The sequence below is a fragment of the Sceloporus occidentalis genome, unplaced genomic scaffold (assembly GCF_023333645.1).
Source record: "Sceloporus occidentalis isolate IW3139 unplaced genomic scaffold, rSceOcc1.0.p SCAF_5, whole genome shotgun sequence".
Lineage (NCBI taxonomy): Eukaryota > Metazoa > Chordata > Lepidosauria > Squamata > Phrynosomatidae > Sceloporus > Sceloporus occidentalis.
In genome coordinates, this window is record NW_028316985.1 from 186,292,053 (window position 1) to 186,314,700 (window position 22,648).

The 22,648-nt window shown below is 45.4% G+C and overlaps 1 protein-coding gene across 1 annotated transcript; it reads right to left on the bottom strand.

Annotated features, from left to right (window-relative positions):
- Positions 1-638: 638 nt before the first annotated feature.
- LOC149313304 (uncharacterized) lies at positions 639-20,439 on the bottom strand. Its single transcript, XM_089527272.1, has 7 exons — positions 20,433-20,439; positions 20,107-20,310; positions 13,529-13,636; positions 8,452-8,538; positions 6,465-6,625; positions 5,037-5,140; positions 639-859 (listed from the first exon to the last, which is right to left on the bottom strand). Exons 1-7 carry the CDS (start codon positions 20,437-20,439, stop codon positions 694-696), a joined length of 837 nt encoding a protein of 278 aa, XP_089383398.1. The 3' UTR covers positions 639-693.
- Positions 20,440-22,648: the final 2,209 nt, after the last annotated feature.

Sequence of the window (22,648 nt, forward strand, 5' to 3'; positions counted from 1 at the left end):
AGTAAGCCTCCAGGTCATTTGTGGTATCAGGGAGTTTTAAGAAGCTTCCCCTAAGAAGCCTGAATCAACCCCTCCCAAAAACCTGGAAGCTACATTAGGGTTTCATAGTTTAAATCGCCACATGTAGAGTTAAGCATTTATGTGTTCTACAGTCTTTGTGCTGACTGGTAATACTGCACAACTAAGTGCAAACCTGGATGTGGAATCAAACGCACAACTGAATGAGAGCACTGTTAGGCCCTTAGTATCTGCTGGGGTTTCCTTCCAGGACCCGCCATGGACTCCAAAATCCATGGATGCTCAAGTCTAATCAAATACAATGGCATTGTAAAATGGTGTGCCTTATATTAAATGGCAAAAATCAAGGTTTGCATTTTGGAATTTATATATTTTTAAAATATTTCCGTGGCTAAAGAATCGGTGGCTATGGAGGGCTGACTGTATGCATCTTTTTCTACGTTGTTTTCACCTTACCAAGAAAACACACAATGGGGGGAAAGACCTGGAAAATGCCCCTATGGCCCAGTCCCTCCCCTCTCTCACACTCTCAGAGCGATGAAAGAACAACGCGTCCATCCAAGAGTACATCCTTGTTTATTCTGTGATGAGTAGATTTCTCATGGGGTTTGACACTGAAATGAAAAAAAAAATCCGTCTTCTAGTGCTGTTTTGGGTAAAAGGGTCAGGCTAGCTTCATGGTCTTTTGACTTCAAGGGTCTCCTTACACACCCATTGCTTCACTTCATGGCAGTTGGCTTCACTCCAGTTAGGCCCACCAGTAAAAGGCTCTATGAAAGCACAATCTTTCTCCTCTTCTCCAGACTCCCATGTGGGCCTGGGATGACCATCAGACCAATACCTAAGGGGGAAAAGGGTTCCCTTTAAACGTAAAGAAGACAACAAGCTTGTTTTCTGCTGCTCCAGAGACTAGGAGCCGGAACAATGGATGCAAGCTGCAGGAAAAGAGGTTCCACCTCAACATTAGGAGGAACTTCCTGACAGTAAGGGCTGTTTGACAGTGGAACACACTCCTTCCTCAGAGACTGTGGTGGAGTCTCCTTCCTTGGAGGTCTTTAAGCAGAGGCTGGATGGCCATCTGTCAATGGGGATGCTTTGATTGCGATTTCCTGCATGGCAGAATGGGGTTGGACTGGATGGCCCTTGGGGTCTCTTCCAACTCTATGATTCTATGGGTCTATGAGACAGTATGAGTCCTTAGACTGGTGGGGAGGACATAGTGCTGCCCAATGACTCCACTTTTTCAACATCACAAAATCTTTTAAAACTGGTACAATTCCTTTGATTAATTTTTATTCATTTTAGCAGAATCGAATTTATAATCGAAATAATATACAATTAGAGATAAAGAAACTATAGAATCATAGAATGATAAATTTGGAAAAGACCCCAAGGGTCATCCAGTCCAACTCCCTGCCATGCAGGAACTCTCAATCAAAGCACTTCCGACAAATGGCCATCAAGCCTCTGTTTAGAGACCTCCAAAGGAGGAGACTCCATCACCCAGCCAAGGAACTTTGTTCCACTGTCGAGCAGCTCTTACTGTCAGGAAGTTCTTCCTAATATTTAGGCGGAATCTCTTTTTCTCCTCTGAATACTTTCCAGTTTCTCAACATCCTTTTTGAATTGTGGTGCCCAGAACTGGACACAATATTCCAGGTGAGGCCTGACCCAGGCAGAATACAGTGGCACTATTACTTTTCCTCCCTACGTGCAGTACCTTACATTTAGTATTCCTGACCATGGGATCACCCTCAATACTTCTCTAAGTTTACTGAAATCCGCTCTCCTAAAGTCTAGAATGCGTGTCTGACTATGCCTGGCTTCTCCTTTCCATTGTATAACAAACTCCAGGAGGACATGGTCACTTCCACCTAAGGATCCCACCACTTGCACCCCATTAACCAAGTCATCCTTGTTGGTTAGGATCAGATCCAAAATAGCTGACCCCCTTGTTGCCTCTTCCACCTTTTGTACCATGAAATAGTCTTCCAGGCAAGTGAGGAATTTGCTAGACCTGGAGGATTTGGCTGAGTTTGACTTCCAGCAAATATCAAGATAGTTGAAGTCGCCCATCACTACTACATCTCTCTTTTCTGACTGTGTGGTCATCTGTTCTAGAAAGGCGTCATCCAATTCCTCCATCTGACTGGGGGGTCTGTAGTAGACTCCCACCGTAACATCCTTGTTGTTTCCCTGCCCTTTAATTTTTGTCCAGATGCTCTCCACCTGGCTTCCAGGATTGAAGTCCTGGGTCTCTTCACTGGTGTAAATGTCCCTGACATTTAAAGAGAAAACAGGAAAGGAGGAGGACTAGCATTATATGTCAGGGACATTTACACCAGTGAAGAGACCCAGGACTTCAATCCTGGAAGCCCGGTGGAGAGCATCTGGACAAAAATTAAAGGGCAGGGAAACAACAAGGATGTTACGGTGGGAGTCTACTACAGACCCCCCAGTCAGATGGAGGAATTGGATGACGCCTTTCTAGAAGGTTATACCCCTCTATTCCTACATTCCAGTCATAAGACTCATCCCATTAGGTAAAGAGCCTCAAATTGATTCTGTAGCTGCAAGCTCCCAGAACAATCCCTGGTTTCCCTTCTTCTATGGAGTTTATTGCACAGGCCCTGAAATGGACCCAGTGCATTCTAAAACGTGTGCGTGCATGGGCATACACAGAACGGGATGGGGCTAACAATCCTATTTTACCACAGGCTGGAATGCCGCCTTTTCCGCCAGGCGTTCCAATTGCGTTCCTGATCCGTTCCAGAGGAAGCCATTTCTGAGAACGCTTTAGAAACAGTTCTCAAAAATGGCGCCCTCTGGGATGGAACAGGGACACATTTGGAACACCTTGTGGCAAAGGCATCATTCCAGCATGTGGTAAAATAGGATTCTTAGCCCCATCCTGTTCTGTGTGTGTCCGCACGTGTGAACGTTTTAGAACACACTGGTCCCGTTTTAGGGCCAGTGCAATAAACTTCTATGTGTCACATTCCTCGAACCATCTACCTCCATTGTATGTGAAGTGACTTCTTCCCCAGCAACTTCCTCTTTGTGTTCTTCATCCAAGACCATCCGGTCCATTCTGCCCAGGAAAACCTCTTCCTCCCTAAGATGCTGAAGTATAGATACTCAGGCCTCTAGCTGCTAGGCCTACTCTTCCAAGAGGGCTACCAACTTGCACTTGGTACAGGTGAAGTTCCCCACATCAACAGGGAAGAAGACAAACATCCCACAAGTCTTGCAGGTGACAGAAAGGAGACAGAAGAATTTCTGCCAGAGGGAGGAAGAGCCCCGTTGCAAAGGACTGCATGCACTCTTTGGGGACAATTTCATTCCCAGTCACAAGACAAGGCTAAGCCGGTCCATGACACAAATCTGGAGATAAATGTTAACCATTAAAAATGGGGAGGGCTGAATTGGAGCCTAGTTGGGTTGGTTTGCATTATGCTGGAAGGCCAAACTCCAAGAAACCCTCACTCCTCAACATAAAACAAAGCTAGCATGGTCCGTGACATTTGTCCTAAAACATATTGATAGTTCCAACTCAAGTAAAGCTATTGAATCCATTGGATTTACCTATCTGTTGATCCACCATTTAACAACTAGGTCAATGAGTTTACTGCCTTTGGGAATTAACCAATGGCGTTTCAACCCATCTACCCACCTTTTCATTCCCTGGGTCACAATGCCTGCTCCTTGGGTAGTGATTACTAAACTCTATTTTTAAACACTCAACTGGAGTTTGACATTACTGCAATTGCAATAATATAAACATGGCAAAAAGGAGAGTTCTGGGTGTAAATGATTTTCGGGGTCTTGCTCTCTGCAATGCTAAGGACCATTTAAACAAATTTCTTCCTCCTTCACCGTCAAGTCCCTCTGGCCACATGATACAGGGTCAAAGCCCTAGTTTGACTGCAAACTGACTTAGAAACATAGAATCATAGAGCTGGAAGACCAACAGCCATCCAGTCCAACCTCTTTTGGCCATGCAGGAATACACAATCCAAGCACTCCCAACAGATGACCACCCAGCCTCTGCTTAAAAACCTCCAAAGAAGGAGATTCCACCACTCTCATGTGTCTTCCACTGTCAAACAGCTCTTGCATCAGGAAGTTCTTCCTAATGTTGAGGTGGAAACTCTTTTCCTGTAGTTTGCATCCATTTGCTTCATGGCACAGTCTCTGGAGCAGCAGAAAACAAGCTTGCTCCAGTCTGAACATGCCATCCTTTCAAATATTTAAACATGTATCATGTCACCCCTCCATGACAAGAAGGCACTTCCGTAACGAATCTTGGCCATTGCTGCCTTAAACTGGTTTAAAATAACTTACCTTTTGTTTGGGATTTTCCAGGAGAAAAAATGGTACACAGTCTTCTAGAGTGACATCAGGCTGCTGTTTACACGTGCCCACCCCACTCTGCCACCCAGCGCCACTACTGCATGCAATGAATGCATGCTCTGAGGTCATAACAAGCTGCCCAGCCATATGGTTGAAACTCAGCACTTCATTTTCAACCTCAGAAGGAGTGACTCACAGTGCATTTTCCCCCCAGTAAAGTACACAGGGATAGACATTTGGAAGTCACCTCAGTGGGTATATTGAGCCTGGAAAAGAGAAGTTTAAGAGGTGATATGATAGCCCTGTTTAAATATGTGGAAAGGATGTCCTATTGAGGATGTAACAAGCTTGTTTCCTGCTGCTCCAGAGAATAGGAGACATAACAATGGATGCAAGCTACAGGAAAAGAGATTCCACCTAAACATTAGGAGGAACTTCCTCACAATAAGAACTGTTTGATAGCAGAAGACACTTCCTCAATGGAGAATGGTAGAGTCTCCTTCTTTGGAGGTCTTGAAACAGGGGCTGCATGGCCATCTGTCTAGGATGCTTTGATTGAGAGTTCCTGCATGGCAGAATGGGGTTGGACTGGATATCCTTTGTGGTCTCCTCCAACTCTATGATCCTGATACTGTGACCTCCTGGACATGCCTTGGCAGACTCACTGTGTGGTTAAACTGGAGCCATCTGTCCATTCCCAGTTACCTTCCACCTCTTCATCTGAAAGGCCAATCCAGGTAGACTGTTTGAGCTGAGAGTTGATGTAGTTCTGAAGGAAAGAAGACAAAAACTCACAACACAGGATTTGCAGTCCAAGTACCCATATATCCTCTCACATCAGTCTTTGTGACCCTCTAAATATGGGGCAGGGGAATCTCTGAAAGCCCCATGGTTTGTTTGTTTGTTTGTTTCCTACAAACCAATTCCATTTTGGAGCTGCACATGACGTTTTCTTCATCCCAAGGTATTTCCTGGGAACTTCCAAAACAGACAAGGGCTCCAGGGTTCCTGTTTCCCAGGTCTGTTTAAATCAACCCAGTATTTTCCAACATGAAATTTATTTCTACTTAGCTGTCTATTTGTAATATCTCAGAACTAGTTAAGACAGCTGTTGCTTCTAGGACACAGATTCAACAGAGGGAGAGGGGAACGTTTGCACCAAAATAAAATGACCCTAGTGCTTGACCCATGTAATTTTGCTAAGGCACTTTAGCACCTTGACTATAACCCCTGGATAATAATAAAGAAGGCTCAGTGGAAATGAGTGAAAATTGATAGCTTTGAGAGATGTAGCTACATAAATGTGACCACATAATACATTGGTGTTGTTGTCATGTGCCATCAAGTCGTTTCCAACTTATGGCAACCCTAAGATGACCCTATCATGGGGTTTTCTTGGCCAGATTTGTTCAGAGGAGGTTTGCCATTGCCTTCCTCTGAGGCTGAGAGTGTGTCACTCACCAAAGGTCACCCAGTGAGTTTCATGTCTGAGCTGGGAACCGAACTCTGGTCTCCAGAGTCATAGTCCAATACTCAAACCACTAGGCCATGCTTGTTTTAACTCAACTACGCAAGCTGCCTTGGGTCCCATATTTAGGGGAAGATGGGATATAAATAAAATAACCAACCAACAAAATAGTCACTAAACAGAAGAAGTTGTAAAGCCCCACCCCACCCCTGTAAAAAATGGGAGGTCGTGCCTCCTGAACATGATGGAACGGGTTGGCGCCTTACAACCAAAAGCAGGGCAATACAGGCTCCAGACTATCCTGTTCACTCCAAATCAAGACACAACAAAGGACTTTTCCTAGACCTCAGCATCTGCCCCAGGTGAACACTGCAATGTAATCCTATTAGCCACCCCACTCTTTCCATTGCCCATCACTAGGGCAGCCTCCCAAGGTCTCCTGCCTCCAACACAGGATCAATCCTGCAAACAAGGGTTTTCTGACAGGTGACTACAAAGCCGTCCCAGCAGCACAGGTAAGAGACTGTGAAATATTTGTGCGAGGTGATAGAAAGGACAGAAGTTGGGCAGGAAGATGGCACAGTTTCTTGAGGAACCAGAAGGGAAAGAAAGTAAAGTATACTACCTGCTCTTCTTCACTGAGGATGGAGGCCAGGTGGGAATCTCTGGACAAACAGAAGTTCTCAGCGTCGTACCAGGTCTTTTGTCCCTTCGAAATATAGTAGAAACTTCTCCCAAAAAGTTGCCAGCCACCAGAAGACCTTGCGCCTTTTTTAAAAAGGGTGACTGAGGATAAGAGAGCATAAAAAGAAGAACATGATGGAGAAGATACTATACTGCGCCCTTGCTGGCTTCAAATCCATATTCATTAATCAGAGGTGAGTCACTGGAGTTTATCCCATGGGAGGAATTTCTCTTAATTTCGCATGAAAAGAAAGGGGGGCCAGAACGCATTCACTTGAATTCGCTCGTTCAGAAAATTTACGTGAATTTGAATTGCATTTAGAGCTTGCTACTGTGTGTGGGACATCCCAGTCCTAGTTGCCTGCATGTATATTTTTTCAGGCAGGATATTTGGTCCATTTGGAGCTACTACTTACCCATAGAGACGGGATATCCCCATACATCTTATGAGTATCTTTCCAAGATTGTTTCATTAGTTGTACACCACTGAGGAAGACACATATGTCGAAACGCGTTTGGTCAACATTTATTATTTTGTAATGGGCATACTGCATTATCCGTTTTAATTTGTTAGTCATTGTGCACTCTCTAACCTGTTGTATACCCTTTAATCTCATTCTGTGAGGCACAAATGTTTATGTTTATGTCTGTAGGGCGTGGCCCACAGGCTTGAATTACCTTTTATAGATCGCATGCTTTGTATTTTAACGTTTTTTTAAATACATTCAGTATTAGGGAATCCTAGGAACTGGAGTTTCTCATGGCACCAGAGCTCTCTGACAGAGAAGGCTAAGTGTCTCACAAAACTGCATTTCCCAGAATTCCCTACCATTGAGCCAGGGCAGTTAAAGCAGTTTAAGGTGGATTATTTCTGCAGTGTGTTTTGGATCTCAGTCTAACTTAGATCTATAATTTTGATAAATTGGTTACTCCATTGCATTCTGTCGTTTCTCCTTGTCCTTATTAAATGTATTATTTATTCTGATGCACATTGAGTCTCCCTTACCTGACATACTTTGGACCAGAAGTGTTTTGGATTTCAGATTTGTCCAGATTTTGGAATATTTGACTATGCATAATGAGGTATCTTGGAGTTGGGACCCAAGTCTAAACACTAAATTCATGTATGTTTTATATGCACCATACATACATAACCTGAAGGTAATGTTATACACAATATTTTTAATAATTTGGTACATGAAACAAAGTGTGTGTGTGCACTGAACTATCAGAAAGCAAATATCTCAGCCACACATGAAAAGAAAACTGCTGGATTTTGGAGCATTTGGATTTTCGGATAAGTGATACCCAACCTGTACAATAAGAAATGTACAAAATCATGCTTTGTCTGAAACAGGCACATAAACCTGTTCCCAGTTATTGGAGTTTATCACACAGAGGCAAACTGGTCAAATTAAACAGAGGCTGGATGGCCATCTGTCAACGGGGATGCTTTGATTGGGATTTCCTGCATGGCAGAGGGTTGGACTGGGTGGCCCTTGCGGTCTCTTCCAACTCTATTATTCTTTGATTCTAAATTCCATGCAGAAATGGGATTTAAAACCCAGAAAAAAACCACAAAAACAGGTTGTTTTTCAGACACATTGGGGGTTAATGAGCATTAACGTGGCATTGAGTCACGGACAGAAAATTAACCTAGGTGGAAAGTCGACAAAACACACCGCTTTTTACTTTCAGGATATTCCAAAAGTAAAAAGCAGAGCATTTTGTCAACTTTCCACCTAGGTTACGTTAATGTCGCCTTAATGCTCATTAACCCCTGATGTCATCTGAAAAACAATCCGCTTTTGCCTTATCCACGGGGCCTCCAAGAGTCATGGCTGACGTGAGGGCAGTTAACCACCACCAGAACAACAACAAATACCATTCTAAGTCTAATATTTATGGTAAGTATTAGAAATACTTACGGTACTTGATTTTCCGATCTTTGAAGTCCTTTTCCGCCCGTTCTATGTGGGTGGGCAGCTGCACTACTTCCTCTGCTACCCTCAGGGCTAAAAACATGAGCAATGTCAGCTAAGTGTTTCTGTCTCCAACTTGCTTTCCCCATCCACACCCCTGCTTAAATATTCGGCTCCAGCTTCCCAGACTCTCCCAAAGGCAAGACGCACATTCGAAGTTTCAACAAAAGCCCCTAGGAGCTAGAATTAGCAGGAGGTTTCACATCCTAAATAATAATAAATAAAACTTTTATTTATATACCGCCCTTCCATTGATCAGGGCGGTGAACAACATAATACAAATAATACATACAGTAAAACATTTTAAAAACAATCATAAAACCCCCGGTCAGCTCTCCAAATTGCCGTCAGCAAGAGAGAGAGGCCATTTAGGACTTCATTCGGGGAATGCAGTTCGAAATAGGAGGGTCTTTAACTCCCTCCTAAACTGAGCCAGGGAGGTGGCCGAGCGGAGCTCTGTGGGCAGCGTGTTCCAAAGGGTCGGGGCAACGATGGAATACGTCCTCCTCAATGTCGAGGAGAGTTTAGCCCCAGGTACCCTAAGTAATTGCTGCCCAGAAGTTCTGAGGGTGTGGGGCGGAATGTATGGGGAGAGGTGGTCCTTCAGGTATCCTGGGCCCAAGCCATGTAGGGCTTTATAGGTAATCACCAACACCTTGTACTGTGCCCGGAAGTGAATAGGCAGCCAGTGCAGGTCTTTGAGCACCGGTGTTATGTGGCTGGTCCTGGAAGTACCAGTGACCAGCCTGGCCGCCATGTTCTGTACCAGCTGTAGCTTCCGGGTATGATACAAGGGTTGCCCCATGTAGAGCGCGTTGCAGAAATCCAATCTAGAGGTTACCAGAGCATGTACCACCGTTTCTAAGTCCCTCTGGGCCAGGTATGGGCGCAGCTGGCGAATAAGCCGAAGCTGGTAACAGGTGTTCCTGACTGTCGCATTCACCTGAGATGTAAGGTGAAGCGACGAATCAAGAAGCACCCCCAGACTGCGCACGGAGTCCTTCACGGGAAGCGTGATCCCATTCAGGACAGGTGGAACTACCGCCATTCCTGGGCCAGGGGAACCTATCACGAGTACCTCCGTTTTCTCTGGATTCAGGCTGAGTCGGTTTTTCCTCATCCAGCCCATTACTGACTCCAGGCATGCCACGAGAGGAGAGACGCCATCCTCGGTCACTGCATCAGTCGGAGACATAGAGAAAACTATTTGGGTGTCATCAGCGTACTGATAACCCCGCGCCCCATGTCTCCGGATGATCTCTCCCAGCGGTTTCATGTAAATGTTAAATAGCATGGGAGACAGAATGGCTCCTTGAGGGACCCCAGTTGTGAGGGCCCTCTTATCGGAGCACACGTCTCCCAGCTGCACCATCTGGAAACTCCCGGAGAGGTAGGACCGGAACCACTGGAGCGCAGTGCCCCCGATACCCACCTCAGCCAGGCGCTCCAGAAGGATACCATGGTCTATGGTATCGAAAGCCGCTGAGATGTCCAAGAGCACCAACAGGGACACGCTTCCCCTGTCGATGCCCAGACGGAGATCATCGACCAAGGCGACCATGGCCGTCTCAACCCCGTAACCCGCCCGAAAGCCAGTTTGAAATGGGTCCAGATAATCCGTTTCATCCAAGACCGACTGAAGCTGGATTGCAACCGCCCTCTCGATCACCTTCCCCAAAAATGGCAGCAGCGAAACTGGCCGATAATTATTGTGTACCAGGGGGTCGAGGGAGGGCTTTTTTAACAAAGGTTTTACGATGGCCAATTTTAATTCAGATGGAAATTGCCCTTCCCTCAAAGATGTATTAATAATCCGTAGCAGCAACGAAGTTGCTGCCGGTCCCCCCTGCGCTGCTAACCATGAGGGACAGGGATCAAGAGAGCAGGTTGTCTTCCGAACACTTCCGAGGATCTTGTCCACATCATCGGTACTCACTAACTCAAACTGATCCAGTATAATGGAGTCCACGGAGGCTCTGGACGCCTCTACCCTAGGTTCTGCTCCAATGCCAGCGTTAAGACCTTCGCTTATCCGAGAGGTTTTATCCGCGAAGAAGTTGTTAAACTGGTCGCAGCAGGCCTTAGAAGGTTCAAGGATCTGGTTCTGGGTGGGAGGGAGCTGAGTTAGCTCCCTGACCACCCTGAACAACTCTGCTGGACGCGACTCCGCGGACGCGACACGAGCAGCATAGAACGAATTCTTAGCTGCTCATATCGCCTCTCCATAGTCCTCCAAAAGGCGGTCTAGGAGAGCCTTGTCGGCTAAGCGTAGGTGTTTCCGCCAGCGGTGCTCTAGCCGTCGCAAGACCCGCTTCCTTGCCCGGAGATCTTCCGTATACCAGGGCTTACGTTTGGAAGCAGGCTTGAGAGGGCGCTTGGGAGCGATGCTGTGTATAGCCCTAGAGAGACTGGTATTCCAGATACCAGTCAGGGCATCAACAGAGTCGCCGTCACTTCCAACCATGTATCCCTCTAAGGCTTCCTGGAACCTTTTGGGTTCCATCAGCCTTCGAGGGTGGACCATCCTAATAGGTCCACCACCCCCGGGGGGGGTCTGGGTAGTGGCCCTGATTTTTGCCTCCACGAGGAAATGATCCGTCCATGACAGGGGGGAAATATTAGTTATTTCCGCCCACGGATTTTCCACATCCGAACAGAAGACCATATCAAGTGTATTACCCGCAAAATGCGTTGGACCCTCAATCAGCTGGGACAGGCCCATGGCTGCCATGGTGTCCATGAATTCCTGAGCCGCACCGGATGGAACATAGCTGGCCGTAAGAGCGATGTTGAAGTCACCCAGGACAAGTAGCCTGGGCGTCTCCAGCATCAGCTCAGCGACCAGCTGTGTCAGCTTGTTAAGGGAGTCCGCTAGCGCACGGGGTGGCCGATACACTAACAGAATCCCTAGACTATCCCTAGCTTTTAGGGTCAGGTAAATGCACTCGATAAAGGACGTCTGTCGGATGTGGTTCCTGGTAAGAGGCAAGGTGTTCCTATGTATCAGAGTCACACACACACCCCTCCCACCTAACCTGGGCTGGTCCTTCACCGAGAACCCAACAGGGAGGGCCTGTGCCCACACAGCATCCCCCTCAGGCCCAAGCCAGGTCTCGGTAATGCAAGCCAGGTCGCAATTAGAGTCCTCCAACAGATCGTGGAGGATGTGGGTCCTCTCCAAAGCTCTGGGTTTTTCCCCCCAGAAAGGAGAGGAGAGCAGAAGAGACTCGGTGTGTCTGCACTAGCAGTTGTAGGAGTCTCGTTCCACTTTAACTTCCACCTTATTGTGACTGGCCTTTTCCTGGGCAAGCTGCTTGAGTGTGCAGTACCTGGGCAATGTAGAATCATAGGAGTTTATCAGACAAGGGAAATTGGAAGTATAATCCAATGGCAATTTGAACACAATCATGGGGTTTCACATTATTGCGTGATAACCCACTACATGCAAATTTGGGCAATGGGAAGTCAGTCCGAATGCAATCATGGGGTTTCATGTTATTGCGTGATAGACTGCCACACGCAAATTTGGGCAATGGCATACTATTTTCGGGCAATGGGGAGCCAGTTCAAACGCAATGCGCATTCACGTAATTGCACTAAACTAGCGATTTTAAGTGAATGCGTTCTGGCACCACTTTCTTTTCATTCGAATTTAAGAGAAATTCCTCCCATTTGTAGACTCCAACGAACCACAGAATTGTAGAGTTGGAAGAGACCATAAGAGGGTTTTATATTTTTATATTCAAGGAAGGTTTGGAGTACAGAGGAGAAGGTCTCCTGGCACATTGCTGGAGGACATCTCCTTCAATTTTACACTTTTCTGTTCACAACTCCCTTAAGGGACTCTAGTTATGTACAGAACCCCTGGCTACTAGCTCCTTCCAGAGGCAAGTCTCTGACTTACTTCCTCTGAGCAAGACCCCACAAGCCCCTTAAGGGAGTAGTGAAAAGTAAAGTGTAAAATTGAAGGAGATCTCCTCGAACATTGTGTCCAGGTGACCTTCTCCTCTGTACTCCAAACCCTCCTTGAATATAAAAATAAAATGAATGTGAAAAGAAAGGAAAAGAAAAATGTGCGCGCCATTAGCGCATGCCTCTGCCAGCACTTCTCCGTTGTTCTTGGAGGACACAAATTAAGTGGACCACGTTCAATTTGGTTTCAGGCCAGGATGTGGTACCATGACCCTGACTGGCAACCTGCTCTTGCTCCCTAAGGCAAACTTATCACAGGGTTTTCCTGGCAGGGTTTATTCAGGGGAGGTTTGCCACTTGCCCAAAGTCACCTGGGGGGTTTCCATGCCTGTTTTATATGGTTTTAATTCGGTAGAAGAGAAGGTTAAGAGGTGATATGATAGCCCTGTTTAAATATTTGAAAGGATGTCACATTGAGGAGGGAGCAAGCTTGTTTTCTGCTGCTCCAGAGAACAGGACCCGGAACAATGGATGCAAGCTACAGGAAAAGAGATTCCACCTCAACATTAGGAAGAACTTCCTGACAGTCAGGGCTGTTCGACAGTGGAACAAACTCCTTCCTTGGCGTATAGTGGAGTCTCCTTCCTTGGAGGTCTTTAAGCAGAGGCTAGATGGCCATCTGTTGGGGATTCTTTGATTTGGATTTCCTGCATGGCAGAATGGGGTTGGACTGGATGGCCCTTGCGGTCTCTTCCAACTCTATGATTCTATGATTCTATGATTGTTTGGTATTATTTTAATCCAAAATTTTTGTATATTTTGAGCTCTATCTGGTTTTACTTGTATCTCTTTTTTGTTCTGTAAGCCACATTGAGTCCTGCTCTTGGGGGCAGAGGAGGTAAATAAAATGATTGATTGATTGATTGATTGATTGATTGATTGATTGATTGATGGACTGTGTTCCCAAACACACCTGAGCCATGGTGCCGTGTCAAAGGCTATTTCTACTACCCCTTCAAATCCTTATTTTCTCTTCTGTTTTGTTTTCTAAAACGTTGGCTGCGCATGTGTATCTGAATGGAAGCAAGTCCCTCCTTCCCCTTCGACTTACGATTTTCGTAGTTGAGCTGAGGGCTTCGGAGCCCAATAGCCATTGTGCTTCTCAGCTTTTTCATGGGGTCATCCAGAGGATGCTTCTTTTGGGCAGCCAAGCCGATATCTAGAGTTAGGAAGGAAGAGCAAATAAAGAAGATTCCCAGCTAAGGTACCTCTTCTCCATGACTTACACACCTCTAGGCCTGCCCATCCATACACACAACAAACGCACAGCACACACACATAAACTTAAACCAGGGATGGGCAATTGCAGTGGGTCTGGGGACCAATTTTCTGCATGGGGACTCTTGGGGGGGATCGGAAAATGCCAAATACACCCTCCCAAAATTTGGAACTTTTTTCCACATGTGGTGGAAATTTGGAAATTCCAAAATCTATTGGAAAGAAATCCATGCGTCTATGATAAAGATTTTTGCAAATTCTTTCCCCCATGAAGCCAGAGTTATTCTTATTGAAGATAACCTCACGCCTCGGAAAAGATTTTTTTTTTTTGGGGGGGGGGGGGATGGAGATTGATGTTATATATGGTGACTACAGCCAGGATATTATTATTATTATTATTATTATTATTATTATTATTATTATTATTTCTCACCTCTACCTGCGGATCGAGGCGGGATTACAACAATAAAACCAACGATTACAATATTAAAACTACCATACTTATCAAATTTGCAGATGACACCAAATTAGGGGGAATAGCTAATACCCCAGAGGACAGAATCAAGATTCAAAATGACCTGAATAGACTAGAAAGCTGGGCCAAAGCTAACAAAATGAAATTCAACACAGAGAAATGTAAGGTACTGCACTTAGGGCGGAAAAATAAAATGCACAGATATAGGATGGGTGACACCTGGCTGAATGAAACTACGTGTGAAAGGGATCTAGGAGTCCAAGTAGACCACAAGTTGAACATGAGTCAACAGTGTGATGTGGCAGCTAAAAAGGCCAATGCTATTTTAGGCTGCATCAGTAGAAGTATAGTGTCTAGATCAAGAGAAGTAATAGTGCCACTGTATTCTGCTTTGGTCAGGCCCCACCTAGAATATTGTGTCCAGTTCTGGGTGCCACAATTCAGAAAGGACATTGAGAAACTGGAACGTGTCCAAAGGAGGGCGACAAAAATGGTGAAGGGTCTGGAAACCATGCCCTATGAGGAACGACTTAGGGAGCTGGGGATGTTTAGCCTGGAGAAAAGAAGGTTAAGAGGTGATATGATAGCCCTGTTTAAATATTTGAAAGGATGTCATATTGAGGAGGGAGCAAACTTGTTTTCTGCTGCTCCAGAGAACAGGACCCGGAACAATGGATGCAAGCTACAGGAAAAGAGATTCCACCTCAACGTTAGGAGGAACTTCCTGACAGTAAGGGCTGTTCGACAGTGGAATGCACTTCCTCGGAAGGTGATAGAGTCTCCTTCCTTAGAGGTCTTTAAACAGAGGCTGGATGGCCATCTGTCAGGGATGCTTTGATTTGGATTCCCTGCATGGCAGAATGGGGTTGGACTGGATGGCCCTAGTGGTCTCTTCCAACTCTACGATTCTATGATTCTATGATTCTATGTCATACAAAATACACTCAATAAAACAATATAACCATTACCAATACAATGTGTTGACTAAATCATCATTTAAACTACATATCATCACAAATAGAGGTGGTGTATCTAACTCTCTTATAGCAGATTGGGTGGATAGGCCTGTCGGAAGAGATCCATCTAAGTGCCTTCTTAAAGGCATCTAAGGTGGTGATGAGACGGATCTCCTCTGGAAAGCCATTCCACAATTTAGGGGCTATGGCAATAAGTGCCCTGTGGGAAGTCGATCTTAGTCTAGTTTTTGGGTAATCCAATAAATTATTCCCAGTTGTTCTGAGAGTGCGGGGCAGACTCTGTAGGGAGAGGCGTTCCTTCAAGTAACTTGGGCCCAAGCCATATAGGACTTTAAAGGTAATGACCAACACTTTGTACTGCTCCCGGAAACTAATTGGCAGCCAGTGAAGAGATTTTAGTACTGGTGTTATGTGGTCTGACCTAGGTGACCGCTCTGGCTGCCGTATTTTGAACCAATTGAAGCTTCCGCACTTGGTACATAGGTGGCCCCATGTAGAGCGCATTACAGAAACCCAAAGGAGAGAACTTGGTCCAGGTGGGGACGCAGTTGGTGCATCAGCCGAAGTTGATATGCTTTGAAATGGAAAAGTGAAGACTTGCCAACAATTAGCAGACATGATGAAAATGGGCATTATGGCCCACTACTTGAAAAATCAATCAGTAACAAAAGAAAAGCTTAGGAAGTATGGTCTTTAGTAAGAAAATACTGGAAATCTGTATGGCCGGATAGTAAACCAATTGATTAATATGAAATCATTTCTTTATCAAGAAGAATAGGGGGGAAGTTTTTGATACGGGGAGCAACCAACAAAGAGTAGATAATAACAATAAAAACATATTATTGAACTCATTTTTTAATTTAAAAAAGGAGTAGATTCAATAATTCTAGATGAGAAGTACAAAGGCAAGTCATTAATGCATCTTGATGCATTAAATGGTTACTGTGTTATTTTTTTATGTGTCTGTGTATGTAATGTAGGTGTTATTTACGTACTGCATGATAGTAGGATAGTGTATGGAATCGATGTGAATTATGTGTTATTTTAAAAGAAAAGATTTTTTAAAAATGTCCCCCAAATTAAAATGGAAATGAACGGAAACATAGGACAAGATCCTGCAGCAGACTTGCACCCAAAATCAGTGGCATGCCTAGTATATTTGAAAAAGGGTTTTAGCAATACTACAAAACCTTATTTGAACCATAAATTGCAAGTGTTTACTATAATAATAAAGTAACCATAAAGTAACCATAATGAGAAGGATCACATTTCTTGGGATTTTTTTTATTCTTCTTGGTTAATTACTAAAACCTTTTGTAATGTATGAGTGATTTCATATAGGTTTATCGCTAGGGGAGATCCCTTGGGGAAAACGGGAGTTAAACGTGATTTAAAGCACATTTGAATTTAAACAAAACTTGCAAATTCGGGGACTTTATCACACTAGTGACCAAGTGAAATGACGTGAAGTTAATCTGAACGCAAAGCAGAGAAAACGACAGCGTTTTTACTTTTGGGTTGTTCCGAAAGTAAAAAGCTGCCGGTTTTCTCTGCTTTGCGTTTGGATTAACTTTGTGTTAATTCACGTTAACTGCCACGTCGTGTGATAAACTTTGGGCATTTCCAGGTTTTCTTTGCATTAAATCTCACTTAAGTCCCATTTTCCCACAGAATGTCGCTAGTGTGATAAACTCCGTAGATATATTAATATATTTCCAGATCAGCTATGATTAATCTAAAAGAAGAGTAAAGGCAGGGACTGAAGAAGACCTCTTGAAACTGTTGTGAAAGATTCCGGAAATAACTGTCACTTCAAGTCCCTTGAAACCATATTATTCTTGCCCTTATGTTCTAACAAAGTTATTTCCAAGATTCTTCAAGCTAAAGGATCGTCAAACCTCAGGTTCTGCAAAACTCACATCGTCTGGGATTCTAGGAGCTGAAGGCCACAATCCCTTAAAGAGCATAGTTTGGGGACCACTGGTTTATATAGGCGCAAAATAGACCGCCCCAAAAGTCCAGGCTGGCGATGGCCTGTTTTCCTGCAAAGGGATGCTGCAGCAGCCAAACTGCGTGGCGTCCCTCCGGCCCAAAAAGAACCAGGAAAAAACGAATACTTTTTGGGTCGCGGCACACATGTCACAAGTGCACCATTGGTGCACTCATGATGTAAGTGATGTGCAGCAACATCTATACTCTGTGCATCGCTTATGTCAAGATGGCAGCCCCCATGTGGACGGGAGGCTGCCATTAGGCCTCCACCTGCATGTCCTAAGGCTCCGGAGCATGCGGATGCTGCGCACTCTGGAACCCTAGTATCAGCGACAGCACGGTGCTTTTGGCCCATCTGTCTCGGGCCATTGTTTTGTTATTCCTCTGGATGCCTAAAATTGTATTATTATAGTAAACACAAGCAATATATGATTTAAATAAGTTTTTGTAGTATTGTTAAGTACTTTCCGGGTTAGTCTTTTTTCAGTTACTCAGGTTTGAGACCTTCTGTGTGTAAGGGTATATACCCTATATGCCCCCTTTTTGATACTTAATATATTTTACACCCATTGGGCATCATTTTTAACACGCGCACCCTTCCTTTCTTCAACAGCCAGCAGCAACTAGTGATAGTGGGATGCTCCTGCCATCTGGCAACCTTTCTGGGCCTGAAGGAGTTGCTGGCCAGGCAGGAAATGAAAGAGACTCAGGGGCTGTTCAGACTGGCACTTTGGGTCAGATGGGGGGCCGAGTTGTGGCGTAGCATCTCCACGACACACACCCTGGCTCTGCCCCTGGGTGCCATGATACCACACGCCACTCCACATGGCATGTGGCATCACAGCGCTCCTCCGGCACGGCATCCAGATGACACAGCACCAAAGGAGTGCCATATAGCTGTGGCACCATGCCCTTTCCAGGGTGCAAAAAGGAGCTGCTGAAAAGGCCAGATCGGTGGTGCAGCGTGTGGTTGCTGCAGCCCCGATCTGGCTGAAAAAGGGGCAGCTGGAGGCCGCCCATTTAGGGTGCTCTGCATAGCCCCTCACTTTCCCAGCCAGCTAGCAGAGCCACCAGGCACGGAAGGAACCCCATCCCACCAGCATACTGAGTGAAACCCCCTTTGAAATGTCACCCAGTGTGGCCTGCACCCCCTGCACCCCATAGTGAAGCCCCTGGCCAGAGTGTCATAACTGCACTTCATCCCCTGTTATTTGTTTATTTTATTTTATTCAGAGCCACAAAGGCTCTCAGAGCAGCTTGCAGATTGTTCATTTGAGAGTTATGCATGCACAACAGACTCTGCAATATCCTTGTTTTTGTTTCGGTTTTTCCCCCTCCTGCAATATATATTTTTCAGTTTTTTTACCTTACTGGAAGTATTGTCGAACCAGTCGAGGTTCACACATAACCACACATATCTCTAAAAGAAACCACTGTGAAATCCACAAGCTGTTTGCTGGTGTTTCCCATAAGAAGCATCAAAGAAGAGAAGTGAGGGGGAGAGTAAAGGAGGAAGAGGAGAGAGGAAGGAAAAGTGGAGGAAAGGAAGAGGAGAAAGTGGAGTTCAAGGAGGAGAGGAGGAGGAGGAGGAGGAGGGAGAGAGAAGAAAGGAGGGCACTGACAAGTTTAGAAGAAAGAGAAAGCAAACCAAGGACAAAATTAGTCCTCAAAGCCCACCCTAAAGTCTGTATTGCACAGAGGGATGGCATTCCTCAGTGCTAAAGAATGGGGTGAAGAAGGATGATGCATGCAACCCTCTCCCACCATCAAACAGTGGGGCACAGAGCAAATGAAGGGATACCGGTGGGTCCTGTCAGTGGGGTCCCACCCCGGAGAGTCACCCAGTGCAGGGAGTGGGGCTTTGGGGAGGGGGCTTTAGGTGCAGAGCCAAAATGGTGCAGGCCCAACTCCCTGTTCCGCATGTCTTTACTCAGAAGTAAAGCCGCATGGGGCAGGGATGGGGGAGCCACTGGCCAGGTGTCACCCATGAATCAGGACTATCCCTGCCAGATCAGAACAGTTGGAGGACATTACCCTAAAGTCAATTTCAGGAAGCATTTCAGCCTTCCTGGACATTCAGTATGGAATTTACAGGTCATAGTCCTCAAACAAGACAATTATAAAGGAAGGCTAGAAACAGTGGGTTTGAATTATAGTCACAAAGTCCAATCCATTAGCAAGGTAAATGTTTCATGGCACACTATACACATATATCAATACATGAGTCCTCGCTACTATACACATAAGAAAAGGAACCTCTGCAGGGAAAGTTTTGACTCCGAGGGAACTGGCTTTGGGTAAGAGAGGCTATTGCTTTTACATGTCAAGACTAAGTGGTTACTTTAATGATCTGAAGACTTAAGGTAGGAGTCACAATTTGCATCCTTCTATTTCATTCTTCCTCACTCCCACAACTGTATAAATATGTTTAATAACTGGAGGATTACATATTGCTCTGTTTTGCACCTGAAGGACTGATATCCATGAAAGCTCATGCTAAAAAAAAGTCTTCAAGTTATTTTCTTTCCAATGTGAAGTCGAAGGCTTTCATGGCTGGCATCCATAGTTTTTTTTATGGGTTTTTCTGGCTGTGTGGCCATGTTCTAGAAGAGTTTATTCCAGACGTTTCATCAGCATCTGTGGCTGGCATCTTCAGAGAATACTCCCTTGGAGTCAATACAGTATTCTCTGAAGATGCCAGCCACAGATGCTGGCGAAACGTTGGGAATAAACTCTTCTAGAACATGGCCACATAGCCAGAAAAACCCACAAAAAAATATTTTCTTTCCCTTCCCTGCCTTTCTCTTTTCTTAATCCCCTATTAGAGTGCCCCTTTGAAATTCAGGCTAAAGTCCAGAGCAGGTTCACCTCTCTACTGCCACAGAAGCCAACATACTGGCAGTATGTCTGCTTCCATAGCTCCTTCTTGCAGAGTGTCGTAATAGTGAATGAATCAAAAAAACTTACAGAGATAGGTCATTACAATCAAGACGACCAAGCTGATGACTGCAACGGTCCCAATTGCCGGCCATAAGACATTTGGAGGAATTTTAGTGAAAATGCCATCGCCACCTGCTGCGGGGGGAGCTTCACCAGGTGCAGCTTTACCTGGTTCAGCAGGTGCAGCTTTACCCTTGGGAGGAGGAGGAGGTTTAGCCTTAGGAGCCATAGCTAGAAGGAGAAAAAGAAGAAGGAAAACCCATGAAGCTGCAAAATTGGTTCTGTCTTCTGTTTGTTCGGGGATTTTGCTACTATAATGAGAATCCCAAAAGGATCAAGAAGGAAGCACATACATTCCATGCTTGCTGAGCAACAGTCGGTTCCTCCCCTTTCAGCACTCCATGGCTGTGTCTAATTTTGCAAAGGCAAGTCAGATGTGTGTGGTATGTGCCTTCGAGTTGATTGTTGTTTTCTAGGGACTCCATGAGTTTATCACACTAGCAAAAAATGGGATTTAAAGTAGATTTAAATTAGAAAAAAAAATGCAAATACGGGAAGTTTATCTCACGACTTTTCGCCAGACCAGAAATAATGCCAAAAGGGACAAAAACAGCAGCTTTTTACTTTCAGAACTTCCCAAGAGTAAAAAGCTGCCAGTTTTGTACTTTTTGCCTTTGCTTTATCTTTGCCTTATTTCACTTTGGCAGTAACGTTGTGTGATAAACCTCCCGCATTTGCAGGTTTTTTCCCTAATTTAATTATAATTTAAATCCCGTTTCTGTTCAGGATTCCACAAGTGTGTTAAAGTCCAGAGTTTCTTTAGGCCAGGAATACTCAGAGGCGGTTTTGCCAATTCCTTCCTCTTAAATATAGCCTACAGCCCCTGGATCCCCTGGTGGTCTCCCATCAAGTAATAACCAGGCTTAGCTTCCTAGATCCATCAGGATCTGGTGCCTTCAGGGTACTTAGGCCTAGAACACATATCCTATGGGGAAAATCTTATGAGAAAACACAAAAATCCCTTTCAGTTAGAGCAAACTGGAAAAGAGTCATCCTCAACATCTTTTAAAGGTGCTTCCAAAGTCCCTGGAAGGCAAGAAGGAGATGACTGAAGCTACCGAAAGGGGAGCATTGTTGAGGTAGCCCTGTGCCTTTCAGCTGACTCTGCTGACTCTCTCCAGGGGCTTCTTGGCAAAGTTCATTCAGACGTTTCACCTGCATCTGTGGCTGGTGTCTTCAGAGACTGGCGGTATGAAAGTGTCTGGATTTTTTTGTGCAAGAAGAAAGAAAAACCACTGGCTGAGAAGCCATTTTCACTGCATGAGTTCTTTTCAAACGTGGAGTGTTTTTGCTCCTGAGTGGTGGGGCTTTTGTGAGGCATTGGGGCAGTGCTAGCAGCCTAGCTGTTTGTAACTAATTTCAGAGGCGCTTGGCTAACAGTGCGTGAGTTTGTACAGTCAAACAAGGGCTGATCTATGGAGCCACTTTGTGCCAGCCTGTGGGTGGAGTTAGGGCACAGCATCCACACGCTGGATGCCCTAACCCCGCCCCTATGGTGCCATTTTCACGCGTGCCAGTCTACATGGCATGCACCATCATGTCACACCTCCGGCACTGTGTTGAAACAGTGTAGCTATGGTGCCCCTTGGAGGGTGCAAAAAGGAGTCACTTTCTGCAGCTCCTTTTTGCACTCTGCAGAGGCTGGATTGAGGCCATGGCCAGTGAAGAGGTGGCTGCAGACCATCCCTTTGGGGCAGTCTGTAGAGCCCCTAAGACTCACAGCACAGAGCAGATGGTGATCTGGGAGCTGTGTTTAGGGGTTCTCCATTACTTTTTAACTGTTTTTCCTTAAGGGGCTAAGTGAGGGGCTTTTGCTAAGAGCAAGTGAGTCAGAAACTTGCTTGGGGAAGGAGCTAGCAATCAATAGTTCTCTATATAGCTATAGCTCCAGTCTCTTCAGCTTGCTGACAGTGCTTGGTGAAAAGGCCAGGCCAGCAGGGGTCTTTCTGAGAGTGTTCTTTTGGAGGGGGAAGTCCAGAGTCCTGTTTTGCCAGCTGCTTTAGACATCTCTGTATGGGCAGTGAGGGAGCTGCTGCAGTCACCTGCAACCGTTGTGAGATGTTTGTCTTCTTGCCTACAGATGTGGAGAACTTCACTTGCACCAAGTGCAAGTTGCTAGCCCTGTTGAAAGAGAAGGTCCAGCAGCTGGAGGCCTGAGTAAAGACACTTCAGAATATTAGGGAGCAAGAACGGAACAGAAGGTCCTGGATGGGGTACACAAACAGGAAGTTTCTGGGGAGCAGGTCACTTCACACACACAGCAGGTAGGCAGTTGGAGGAATGTGACACCCAGAAATAGGGAAACTAGGGATCGTTCTGGGAGCTTACAGCTACAGAATCAATTTGACTCTCTCTCTATTATCAAGGATGATGAGGAAGAGCAGCAGGGACAGAGCAGGGGACCCTGAGAGTACCACCAAAGGGAACAGCTGCTCCTAAGCCTTGGAGGAGGCGTGTGGTGGTCGTGGGGGACTCCTTGCTGAGAGGCACTGAACCAGTGGTTTGTGGG